This window comes from Lithobates pipiens, unplaced genomic scaffold, assembly GCF_037356315.1.
Source record: "Lithobates pipiens isolate NorthernLeopardFrog02 unplaced genomic scaffold, aLitPip1_a1.2 Scaffold_8, whole genome shotgun sequence".
NCBI classification, from domain to species: Eukaryota; Metazoa; Chordata; class Amphibia; order Anura; family Ranidae; genus Lithobates; species Lithobates pipiens.
Genome location: NW_027507903.1, coordinates 595,477,066 through 595,489,474, shown reverse-complemented (window position 1 = coordinate 595,489,474; position 12,409 = coordinate 595,477,066). Strand labels below are relative to the sequence as shown.

Sequence of the window (12,409 nt, the reverse complement as noted above, 5' to 3'; positions counted from 1 at the left end):
CCTCCTACAGCCTTTCCACTAAAGGGTAGATACAGGTGTATACGGCACTGGAGGCACACAACACCCACTAACTCCTGCAGATGGCTGTATTAGAGAACACCAGCAATAAAGGGTAGATACAGGTGTATACTGTGATGTGCTGGAGGCACAAAACACCCACTAACTCCTGCAGATGCCTTTATTATAGAACACCAACAATTAAAGGGTAGATACCGGTGTATACTGTGATATGCTGGAGGCACAAAACGCCCACTAACTCCTGCAGATGCCTTTATTATAGAACACCAGCAATAAAGGGTAGATACAGGTGTATACTGCGCTGGAGGCACACAACACCCACTAACTTCTGCAGATGGCTCAATTATAGAACAGCAATATAGGTAGATACAGGTGTATACTGCGCTGGAAGCACACAACACCCACTAACTCCTGCAGATGGCTCAATTAGAGAACAGCAATATAGGTAGATACAGGTGTATACTGCGCTGGAAGCACACAACACCCACTAACTCCTGCAGATGGCTCAATTAGAGAACAGCAATATAGGTAGCTACAGGTGTATACTGCGCTGGAGGCACACAACACCAACTAACTCCTGCAGATGGCTCAATTAGAGAACAGCAATAAAGGGTAGATACAGGTGTATACTGCGCTGAAGGCACACAACACCCACTAACTCCTGCAGACGCCGGAACACTACACAAGGCCGCCGCGCTGGCGGCCTTATATGGTGTGGGGCGTGTACTAAACAGCCTGAGCTATAATTGGCCACAGGCATCCTGCCTGTGGCTAATCATGGCTCTTCTCGCTGCCGGCGCTGTGATTGGCCAAGCATGCGGGGTCACAGTGCATGCTTGGCCAATCATGAGCCAGCAATGCACTGTGATGGCGCAGTGCATTGTGCACCGAGAGCCCCACGTGAATTTGGCGTGAACGGCCCATAGAGTTCTGGCTTCGCCGAACAGCTGATGTTCGAGTCGAACATGCATTCGACGTGAACACCAAGCTCATCCCTATACAAGGCAAACCCTCTTGTCAACTTGGCCTCCAACCAAGTTATGTGGCAATTAGTATGCAGCAACAGCCCTGACAAAGGGGGAAACTTTGTTCACCTGAAACGCATTGATTTGTTTATTTGTTGCTACTCTAAATAAAGGATTACAAACGCATCTTCCAAAGCGCATTCACTGGATATAATTCGCTTGATTCTACCTACCTTTACATAGAAAATGGATTGTGGACAGCAATATAAGAAAAACTAAATTTGAACAATAACAATATGTTGATGTGAAGACCAGTGAGTTGCTAGAAAATTATTTGCATAGAAGTGTTTCCAGTTTTGTAGCTTTCATCCATCCAGATATGGAAAGCATAGCTTAAGCTTCTATAGAAAAGGGCTTGAGGACCAGCAAGGTAAAACAAATTATGACAGATTTGACAATTTGTTGACATAAAGACAAGTTGCTTTGAAACATCCCATCCTTCTTTTTCCTTTCTGGACATTTGAGGTAAAGGTTAATGCACCAAGAATGCGTTTTTCTTCTCTTTTAGGTGTTGGTTACAAACCCAGATGGCTCACCAGCAAATAGAATTCCAGTAGTGGCCAACCCAGGAACCGTCCTAGGTGTTACTAAGGAGGATGGAACAGCTAAGTTGGCAGTAAACACCGGTTCAGATAAAAAGCCTTTGGAAATAACGGTAAGTTTTGGAGGAACTAATCAGTGAATAGATATATAAATAAATAAACTGGATAAATTCTCTTAGTAACAATAAATAAATAAATAAAAGAAATTATATAAAATAGCTAGGTGCCAGTGAATGCATAAGTGCTCAAAAAAACTCCGGATAATATATATGTCCACTCAAAATTGATTAGATCAAGATGTGCACCTTCACGGTGCTAACGGTATCCAATCAAGTGCAATGTGAACAATCAGTAATCCACGCATAAGAGCATAAAGTGAAAAATGTGCAACATAAAAATAAATAATAAATAAATGCAATGCAATAGAAATCCAGTGTATCTTAACCACTTTCAGACCGGACCATTTTGCTGGTAAATGACCAGAGGTCTTTTTACACTTTGGCACTGCGCTGCTTTAACTGGTAATTGCGCGGTCATGCAATGTTGTACCCAAACAAAATTTGCGTCCTTTTCTTCCCACAAATAGAGCTTTCTTTTGATGGTATTTGATTGCCTCTGCGATTTTTATTTTTTGCGATATAAACGTAAAAAGACCGCAAATTTTGAAAAAAAATGATATTTTCTACTTTTTGTTATTAGAAAAATCCAATAAACTCAATTTTAGTCATACATTTAGGCCAAAATGTATTCAGCCACATGTCTTTGGTAAAAAAAAAGTCAATAATTGTATATTTATTGGTTTGCGCAAAAGTTGTCACATCTACAAACTAAGGTACGTTTTCTGGAATTTACGCAGCTTTTAGTTTACGACTGCCTATCTCATTTCTTGAGGTGCTAAAATGGCAGGGCAGTACAAAACCCCCCCAAATGACCCCATTTTGGAAAGTAGACCCCCTAAGGAAATTGATAAGAGGCATGTTGAGCCCATTGAATATTTTATTTTTTTGCCTCAAGCGATTGAATAATGACAAAAAAAAATTTTTTTTTTTTTTTTTACACAAAGTTGTCACTAAATGATATATTGCTCACACATGCTATGGGCGTATGTGAAATGACACCCCAAAATAAATTCTGCTGCTTCTCCTGAGTACGGGGATACCACATATGTGGGACTTTTTGGGAGCCTAGCCGCGTACGGGGCCCCGAAAACCAAGCACCGCCTTCAGGCTTTCTAAGGGCGTAAATTTTTGAGTTCACTTCTCACTACCTATCACAGTTTTGAAGGCCATAAAATGCCAAGATGGCACAAAACCCCCACAAATGACCCCATTTTAGAAAGTAGACACCCCAAGCTATTTGCTGAGAGGCATGTTGAGTTCATGGAATATTTTATATTTTGCCACAAGTTGCGGGAAAATTACAAACTTTTTTTTTTTTTTTTTTTTTTTCACAAAGTTGTCACTAAATGATATATTGCTCACACATGCCATGGGCATATGTGAAATGACACCCCAAAATAAATTCTGCTGCTTCTCCTGAGTACGGGGATACCACATATGTGGGACTTTTTGGGAGCCTAGCCGCGTACGGGGCCCCGAAACCCAAGCACCGCCTTCAGGCTTTCTAAGGGCGTAAATTTTTGAGTTCACTTCTCATTACCTATTACAGTTTTGAAGGCCATAAAATGCCAAGATGGCACAAAACCCCCACAAATGACCCCATTTTAGAAAGTAGACACCCCAAGCTATTTGCTGAGAGGCATGTTGAGTCCATGGAATATTTTATATTTTGCCACAAGTTGCGGGAAAATTACAAACTTTTTTTTTTTTTTTTTTTTTTTTCACAAAGTTGTCACTAAATGATATATTGCTCACGCATGCCATGGGCATATGTGAAATGACACCCCAAAATAAATTCTGCTGCTTCTCCTGAGTACGGGGATACCACATATGTGGGACTTTTTGGGAGCCTAGCCGCGTACGGGGCCCCGAAAACCAAGCACCGCCTTCAGGCTTTCTAAGGGCGTTACAGTTTTGAAGGCCATAAAATGCCAAGATGGCACAAACCCCCCCCAAATGACCCCATTTTGGAAAGTAGACACCCCTAAATTTAGGGGTACACTAGTGAGACTAGGTAATAAATGGCGGGTGCCCTGAAACTATAAAAAAATAACTAACCAACCAGCGTCACCTGTAACAGTTATATGGTGATCACTGGTGAAAGGGTTAACTAGGGGGCAATCAGGGGGCTTTATGCGGTAGTATATGGGGGTCCCTGGCGCTATAAAAAGCTGCGGCGAACCTAAATACCTACCTGCCTAACTAGCGTCACCTGTGACACTAATACAGCGATCAGAAAAACGATCGCTTATTAGGCTGGGTTCACACTGGAGCGATGCGGGAACGCCACGAATGCGCGGCGGGTTCCCGCATCGCATGCCTCCCGGCGGCAGTTCACACTGCCCTATGCGAACTGCTGGGAGTGTCAGTGAAATGTTACTGACACCCCCAGATCAGTTCGCATATCGCAGTGCGATCTGCAAACTCGGATCGCATGGTGTGAACACCCATGCGATCCGATTCTGCTGCGGGCCAAAAAAAGGGTCCCGTGCGAATTTGCGGCGGGTGCGGCGGGTGCGGCGAATGGCTGAACTCGAATCGCACAGAGATCGGATGTGATTTGCACTGCAGTGCGGTGCGAATCACATCCGTTCTCAAACCGCTGCAATGTGAACCCAGCCTTAGTGACACTGGCGACGGGGGGTGATCACGGGGTTAAACCTTTATTGGGGGGGTTAGGGGGGTACCTTAGAACTAAAGGGGGCTAACCCTAACTGCCCTAACAGTTATTAGTCACAAATGACACCCGCCGGGTGATCAGGGGGTTAAACCTTTATTAGGTAATAAATGGCGGGTGCCCTGAAACTATAAAAAAATAACTAACCAACCAGCGTCACCTGTAACAGTTATATGGTGATCACAGGTGAAAGGGTTAACTAGGGGGCAATCAGGGGGCTTTATGCGGTAGTATATGGGGGTCCCTGGCGCTATAAAAAGCTGCGGCGAACCTAAATACCTACCTGCCTAACTAGCGTCACCTGTGACACTAATACGGCGATCAGAAAAATGATCGCTTATTAGGCTGGGTTCACACTGGAGCGATGCGGAAACGCCGCGAATCCGCGGCGGGTTCCCGCATCGCATGCCTCCCGGCGGCAGTTCACACTGCCCTATGCGAACTGCTGGGAGTGTCAGTGAAATGTTACTGACACCCCCAGATCAGTTCGCATATCGCAGTGCGATCTGCAAACTCGGATCGCATGGTGTGAACACCCATGCGATCCGATTCTGCTGCGGGCCAAAAAAAGGGTCCCGTGCGAATTTGCGGCGGGTGCGGCGGGTGTGGCGGGTGCGGCGAATGGCTGAACTCGAATCGCACAGAGATCGGATGTGATTTGCACTGCAGTGCGGTGCGAATCACATTCGTTCTCATAAACCGCTGCAATGTGAACCCAGCCTTAGTGACACTGGCGACGGGGGGTGATCACGGGGTTAAACCTTTATTGGGGGGGGTTAGGGGGGCACATTAGAACTAAAGGGGGCTAACTCTAACTGCCCTAACAGTTATTACAGTCACAAATGACACCAATGCAAAAAAAAAAAAAAAAAAAAAAAAAAATGACATTGGTGTCACTGTGACTGGGGGGCAGGGGTAATTGGGGGGGTGATCGGGGGGTAAAGGGGGGGTGTGAGTGTGCCTGGCATGTTCTACTGTATGTGGGGTGTGTTGGTGCAACTCACCGATCCGCTCTCCTCCGTGTCGGAACGAAAAATACCGACACGGAGGAGAGAATACATCACTTCCTCTCCTGTGTTTACATTACAGGAGAGGAAGTGATGTCACCGGGGATTTCCATTCGTCGAGAGCGATCGCGAGGGGGTGGCCATGAATGAATGGCCGCCCCCTCATCCCGGATCGCTCTCGACGGAATGCCGACCGCCGCAGGCACCGGGGGGGGGCCCGATCGGGCCCCCCACCCGCGGGCAGGCAGGGACTTATATATACGCCCATATGCCTGCCCGTGCCATTCTGCCGACGTATATCGTCGTGCGGCGGTCGGCAAGTGGTTAATCCATAAAGTGCAGAAAAAATAAATAATAAATAATCAAAGTCCAAACAAGCATCCAATGTGTCTTAGAACTATAGCATCAAAGACAACTGTATTCAATCGTGCAATCTGTGAGTCCATACAGTGCCAAAAAATAAACAAGCTACGTGAACAAAAAGGCTGATTCCACCGGTGCTCTTGTGAATCCTCAGTAGTAAGGTGTTCACACACTAGGTGCAATAGCTACCTTACCTCACTGCTGTAAGGTAAACAGCATTCCAACAAATATAATGTTGCTATCAGCTGGTACAGATACTGTAGGTAGTTCCCTCCCCAAATCGCAGAGACCACAAGAGTGGGGGACAGGCGCCGCGTCTATTGCTGCAGAGGACGAATAAAAACAAAAATCTATTTTGAAGCAGGGGCACTGAGAAACAGGTGTAAAATGAATAGAAGATCACTGAGAATAGGGATTGCAACCAGTTGCAATCCCTATTCTCAGTGATCTTCTACGCGGCGCCTGTCCCCCACTCTTGTGGTCTCTGCGATTTGGGGAGGGAACTACCTACAGTATCTGTACCAGCTGATAGCAACATTATATTTGTTGGAATGCTGTTTACCTTACAGCAGTGAGGTAAGGTAGCCATTGCACCTAGTGTGTGAACACCTTACTACTGAGGATTCACAAGAGCACCGGTGGAATCAGCCTTTTTGTTCACGTAGCTTGTTTATTTTTTTGGCACTGTATGGACTCACAGATTGCACGATTGAATACAGTTGTCTTTGATGCTATAGTTCTAAGACACATTGGATGCTTGTTTGGACTTTGATTATTTATTATTTCTTTTTTCTGCACTTTATGGATTAAGATACACTGGATTTCTATTGCATTGCATTTATTTATTATTTATTTTTATGTTGCATATTTTTCACTTTATGCTCTTATGCGTGGATTACTGATTGTTCACATTGCACTTGATTGGATACCGTTAGCACCGTGAAGGTGCACATCTTGATCTAATCAATTTTGAGTGGACATATATATTATCCAGAGTTATTTTGAGCACTTATGCATTCATTGGCACCTAGCTATTTTATGTAATTTATTTATTTTATTTATTTATTTATTGATACCAAGATAATTTATCCAGTTTATTTATTTATATATCTATTCACTGATTATTCATTTGGAGCGCAACACAACTTATTCATTTAGTATTACACACATGTAGGGGAGGGTTAGTACCCCTGTCGGTGTTTTGCTGCAAACATAGTCTCTATTCTGTTTTAGGTTATTTAGTTTGGTGTGAGAATACCTTAAACATAAGTTTTGGAGAAAAACTGCCCTTAGGGGAAGTACAAGGGTTGCCATTGTCAACAACTGGTATATTAATCAGTACACCCATTCATATGAAAAGATTATTTGAATAGTTTTGTTTTCTTCCACGTATGTATATATATATATATATATATATATATAATTTCTGTGCTTTATTGAACTGCATCAGGTTTCTGTAGTATGCTGACATCCCGTTATGGTTTTAGGTCACTGCAATTAGTTTACTTATGTGATTTGGTATCTCCCTCTGTCCTCCCCTTCTGTTTAGTGCTAGTAAGTTCAACCCTAATGTGACCCTCTCATGCTGTATGCTCCAATAATATGTAGTACAGTTGCATTTGATTCAACTTCTGTGTTATACTGAAGAGTTACGCTGCCTTTGGTTGGTGCCAATTCAGCAGTTATGTCAATACATAAGGGCTCATTCAGACTGGTGCTGATTTCTTCTTCCTCCTCGGAGCTGCATGCAGGCAGCCTATAGAACTGGATGCAAACGCAGCAGCTGCACAGGCACAGTCGCATGTCAAAATCTGACATGCATACAGGGGCGAGTGCACGGATCTGAAGACATAGGCCGCGTACACACGGGCGGACTGTTCGCCCAACTTTGTCCGTCAAACAGTTTCGGCAAACAGTCCGCTCAAAATTAGCATGGACGGACATGGCCACACACGACGAACGAACAGTTTGCTGAAACCGTGCGCGATGACGTGAACGGCACGTACGACGGGACGAAAAATACGACGTCCTATACACTGCATTATAACTTTCGGCGTGAAAATCCTTTCTGAGCATGCGCGCAACTTTGTTTGACGAACAAGCCTACACACGAGCGGACTGTTCGCTGAAACAAGGTTTCAGCGGACAGTTTTACGGAATTTCCGAAAAACCTTGTCCGTCAAACTGTCCGCTGAAACTGTCCGCTGAAAGCCCACACACGAGCGGACTGTCCGCCCAAACACTGTTCAGCGGACAAAGTTGGGCGAACAGTCCGCCCGTGTGTACGCGGCCATAGAGTGTGCTGTACATTTATAGCCAACAACAGAATAAATCAACAGGAGGTGCTATATACTGCATAACAGCCCATTATAAAGTGATGGTGTATGACATACGACAGGAGAATATAAAGACACAGGAAGAAAAATTAACTCCCCTAACCTGAAGATTGGGGTGCTCTTTTTCAAGTTGGAGCTACTCCCAGCCAGGTGTCATGGCTTTTTGTGAAAATTCTGGTTGGCTGGGTTGCATTGGGCAAGCTTGCAGCCCGTGAAGTCAAAACATTTGATCTGCATAGTCATTCTTGATCACTGGCTCACAAAGGGAGTTAAGGGGGAATTATTCCCCATCAGCATGCTGCACAGTGGGACACTTGTTCTTGTGTAGCTGCACCCCCTAATGGGTAAGACCAATGGCTCTGCAATCAGTATAGCCCGCATTCACTATTGATTTGACAGCTCTAGCTCTGACTCAACTTGGGATGTGGCGGGCCTGTGTAGAGAGGCTGCTGCTTCAACACAGAGAACAAGGTTTCCTCTCTGCAGCTTGCTGGTAGGGGACAGGGTTTTCTACTTAGGCTGTGGCTGCCTGTTCTCCTTTTGTTTTGTTGCTTAAAATTTTTGCCTTTCTCTAACAGCACAAGGCAATGCTAATGCATAGCTCCCAACTGTCCCTGATTTCGAGGGCTGTCCCTGATTTGGAACAATGTCCCTCTGTCCCTCTTTCCCCCTCATGTGTTCCTCATTTTGGTCTGATCTATATAGTTGTATATAAAATGCACTTTTTATCTTTCAAAAAGTGTTTCCCAGTGCTTTTTTTTGGGGTTAATTCTCCTTTAAGGGTGTGTGTCAGGGGGTGTGTCCTATGCCTACAAATGTTTGCTAGTAGGTGTCCCTCATTCCCATCTCAAAATGTTGGGAGGTATGCTAATGGTGTTTGCAGGGCCGGCGCTACCACTAGGCGAACCAGGCAGCCGCCTAGGGCGCACTGCCGCCTAGGGCGCTGCAACGGCCTGTCACCTTCTCATCCCCAGTGGATGTCACATCTGGAGCCTGCACAAGTGTATCGGAGGTCCGGAGGAGGAGAGGGAGGAATAATGCAGGGGCGCGGGGAGGGAACTATTGCATGCAGTACGCTCACAGATCCCTCCCTCAGCTCCCCCAGCTGTTCGGCGGCTCAGGGCTCTGATTGATTAATGCCGAGCAGCTGGCACGCCTCCTTCATTGTCACTGGTCAGTGGTCGGGACTTGTGAGGGGGCGTGACCAGCACAGGGGTGATCCCGTCTGTCACTGGGGGGAAGGAGCGGCCAACCTAAGGGATGGTCGTGCAGTCCTTCTGGGTCAAAGAGCGACATGGAGGCAGACAAATTGTCTCTAAAAATGCCTATCTGTTTTTATTTTCAGCTCCAGGGGTGAGTGTGCATTGTAACTCCTAATCAGCCTTGTGTGTGTGACTCAGCCAGCCTGGGAGGGAGGTTGGAGAGGGGAGATCGATGATAATTCCTCCTGCTCTGCTCTATGCATGATCGGGGATCATCCACCCCTCAGCATGCTGACCAAAGTTTGCAGGGGTAGGCTAGACTAAGGATTGGCAGGGTGCTGGGAGTGCAGATTGCTGGGAGCAGGGGTGGCAGGGTTCTGGGAGTGCGGATTGCTGGGGAGCAGATTGCTGGGAGCAGGAATGGCAGGGTCCTGGGAGTTCAGATTGCTGAGAGCAGGGATGGCAGGGTCCTGGGAGTGCAGATTGCTGAGAGCTGGAATGGCAGGGAGCTGGGAGTGCGGATTGCTGGGAGCAGGAATGGCAAGGTGCTGGGAGTGCAGATTACTGGGAGCAGGAATGGCAAGGTGCTGGGAGTGCAGATTGCTGGGAGCAGGAATGGCAGGGTCCTGGGAGTTCAGATTGCTGGGAGCAGAAATGGCAGGGTGCTGGGAGTTCAGATTGCTGGGAGCAGAAATGGCAGGGTGCTGGGAGTTCAAATTGCTGGGAGCAGGAATGGCAGGGTGCTGGGAGTGCGGATTGCTGGGAGCAAATTTCTGGGAGCAGGAATGGCAGGGTCCTGGGAGTTCAGATCGCTGGGAGCAGGAATGGCAGGGTGCTGGGAGTGCAGATTGCTGGGAGCAGAAATGGCAGGGAGCTGGGAGTGCGGATTGCTGGGAGCAGATTGCTGGGAGCAGGAATGGCAGGGTGCTGGGAGTTCAGATTGCTGGGAGCAGGGGTGGCAGGGTGCTGGGAGTGCAGATTGCTGGGAGCAGGAATGGCAGGGTGCTGGGAATGCGGATTTCTGGGAGCAGATTGCTGGGAGCAGGAATGGCAGGGTGCTGGGAGTGCAGATTGCTGGGAGCAGGGGTGGTAGGGTGCTAGGAGTGCAGATTACTGGGAGCAGGAATGGCAGGGTGCTGGGAGTGCGGATTGCAGAAGTTCGGTTTGTGGAGAGAGCAGCAACTTTGAAGATATTTTTAATTTAAGTTTTTGAGCAGTCATTAAAAGAGTCAGGGCAAGGACAAAGGGGTGGGGTCAGGGACAGAGCCAATGGGGCGGCAAAATAAGGTTTCGCCTAGGGTGTCAAAAATCCTTGCACCAGCCCTGGGTGTTTGACTCTCCTAATGACAATAAAGGTCATATTGGTGGTTTGCTACTTTCTTCTTCAATATGAGAAATAAGGAGGATCGCCCACACAAAAGTTGAAAAATCTTAATGAAAGTTAACATGAGCTGCTGACATTGAAAGTGCTCATTCAACCCACCCAGAGAAGGGCCTTTGTTTGAGTGTCACAGTGGGTTGCGAATTGGCTCTCTGTCACCACTGCTGGGTGATCAGTGCACATTTCAGGGATTTTAACAAACTTTGCAGCAGAGTCCTACTCTTTTTTTGCTCTAAAGAAAAATGCTGTTTTTTATTTTCCTAACTGTGCCCCTCGGATCTATAGTGAGTGCACTTCCAAGTGTACTTGTAGTGAAAAGTGGATTTGCCTTTAGTAAATAAACCCCCATATCCTTTGTGGACTGATTCTGAAAAGGAAGCCTGGTTCATTATAACGACCTAGTGCACTTTCCGTTTTCTGATGAAAGAAGTTGCAGGGTCTGCATTCCTTTAGAATTATTTTACCCTTGAAATTCTTACTGCAGTGGATGACAAAAATTTTAATTTTATCTTAGTGAAGACTTCTGGGAAAATCAGTGAGCCAATTGCACAGAGTAAATTACATTCCTGGGGGCATGCTATACACCGATATACAGAATTCCTTCAGGTTGCCATATCGTATTGAATTTTTTTCAAAAATACAGATTGAAAAGAAATGGTACTAGTTTATAACATTCAACTACAATATTGCTTGTTTAGCAATTGTACATGATTTAGATGTAGCACTCTGGTGTTTAGGCAGGGTTTCTAGTAAATTTAGTTTGCCAGGTGGTAATTGCCCTGGTTAATTGATAGCAGATGCACTGATTCCTCTCTAGTTCTGGACTTGCTGCACCTTCTCTCTTCTGTCGATAGGTGGCTTTATGCTGGTGACATTAGATGGACAAGGGCTTAGCAAAATCAGATTATGAATGAATGGGGTGTCTCAGCAATTTGGGGGTGGTTTCTTTAGCCCCTTGGCCTGCTGGGAGAGCCTATTTATTTGGGTGGAGTAAGGTGATCAGTGTTCTGTGCCACCTGTACAGCTGTCTGGGTGGACGTGTGTTATGCTGCCCCGGCTGCTAGGCTGGAAGCCTGAGGCCTATCCCGGGGACATCTGGCTGCTAGGCCTATCCAGAAGCAAGAGACGCAGCGCAGGTTTGGGACTGCAGGATTGGAGTCCAGCCGAGAGTAAAGGTACAGACGGACAGGGAACCAGTTGTGGTCAGAGGTAGAGGGGAAGCTGTCACCGTTAAGGGACCATCCACCTTGTTACCAGAAACCATTGTGAGTAAGCTGGAGCCAGTACCAGAGCAGTCTTCTCATCAGCCGGGGATGGCGAAGAAGTGGGAAAATGTCAGCAAGTGGCAAGCCAGGGACCCAGTGGGACAGCAGAAGTGATGCTTGAGGAGCATCAGTGAGTGCCAAGCCAGGGACCCAGCAGGGAAGTGGGGGTGATGCTTGAGGAAGATACTGATTTATGGAAGTGGAAGAGCTCAAGGGATCCAGTGGTGATTGAGTCTGAGAGTCTAGTGAGAGACTGGGAGCTCAGTGAGTGAAGACCTACAGTGAAAGACTGTAGAGTGCAAGAAGACCTATTTGTGTTACCAATAGTTAAATACTACTGTTAGTGACTGTTACAAGATTTGTTGCCATAGGAGACAGCAGTCCTACCTATACAGACGTGGTGTCCGGCTGGAGGTCTTTCACTGTATAGCTGTCTACCTATAGAAGTCTCGGAGTCTGCCAATTACCATTGCA

General features: G+C 46.3%; 1 protein-coding gene across 1 annotated transcript in view; it reads left to right on the top strand.

Annotated features, from left to right (window-relative positions):
• Positions 1-12,409, top strand: part of LOC143961250 (complement C3-like) — a 351,241-nt gene that overhangs the window by 106,257 nt on the left and 232,575 nt on the right. The window contains exon 11 of the mRNA XM_077470486.1: positions 1,552-1,698. Coding sequence (XP_077326612.1) covers positions 1,552-1,698 — 147 coding nt within the window. The remainder of the gene's footprint in view (positions 1-1,551; positions 1,699-12,409) is intronic.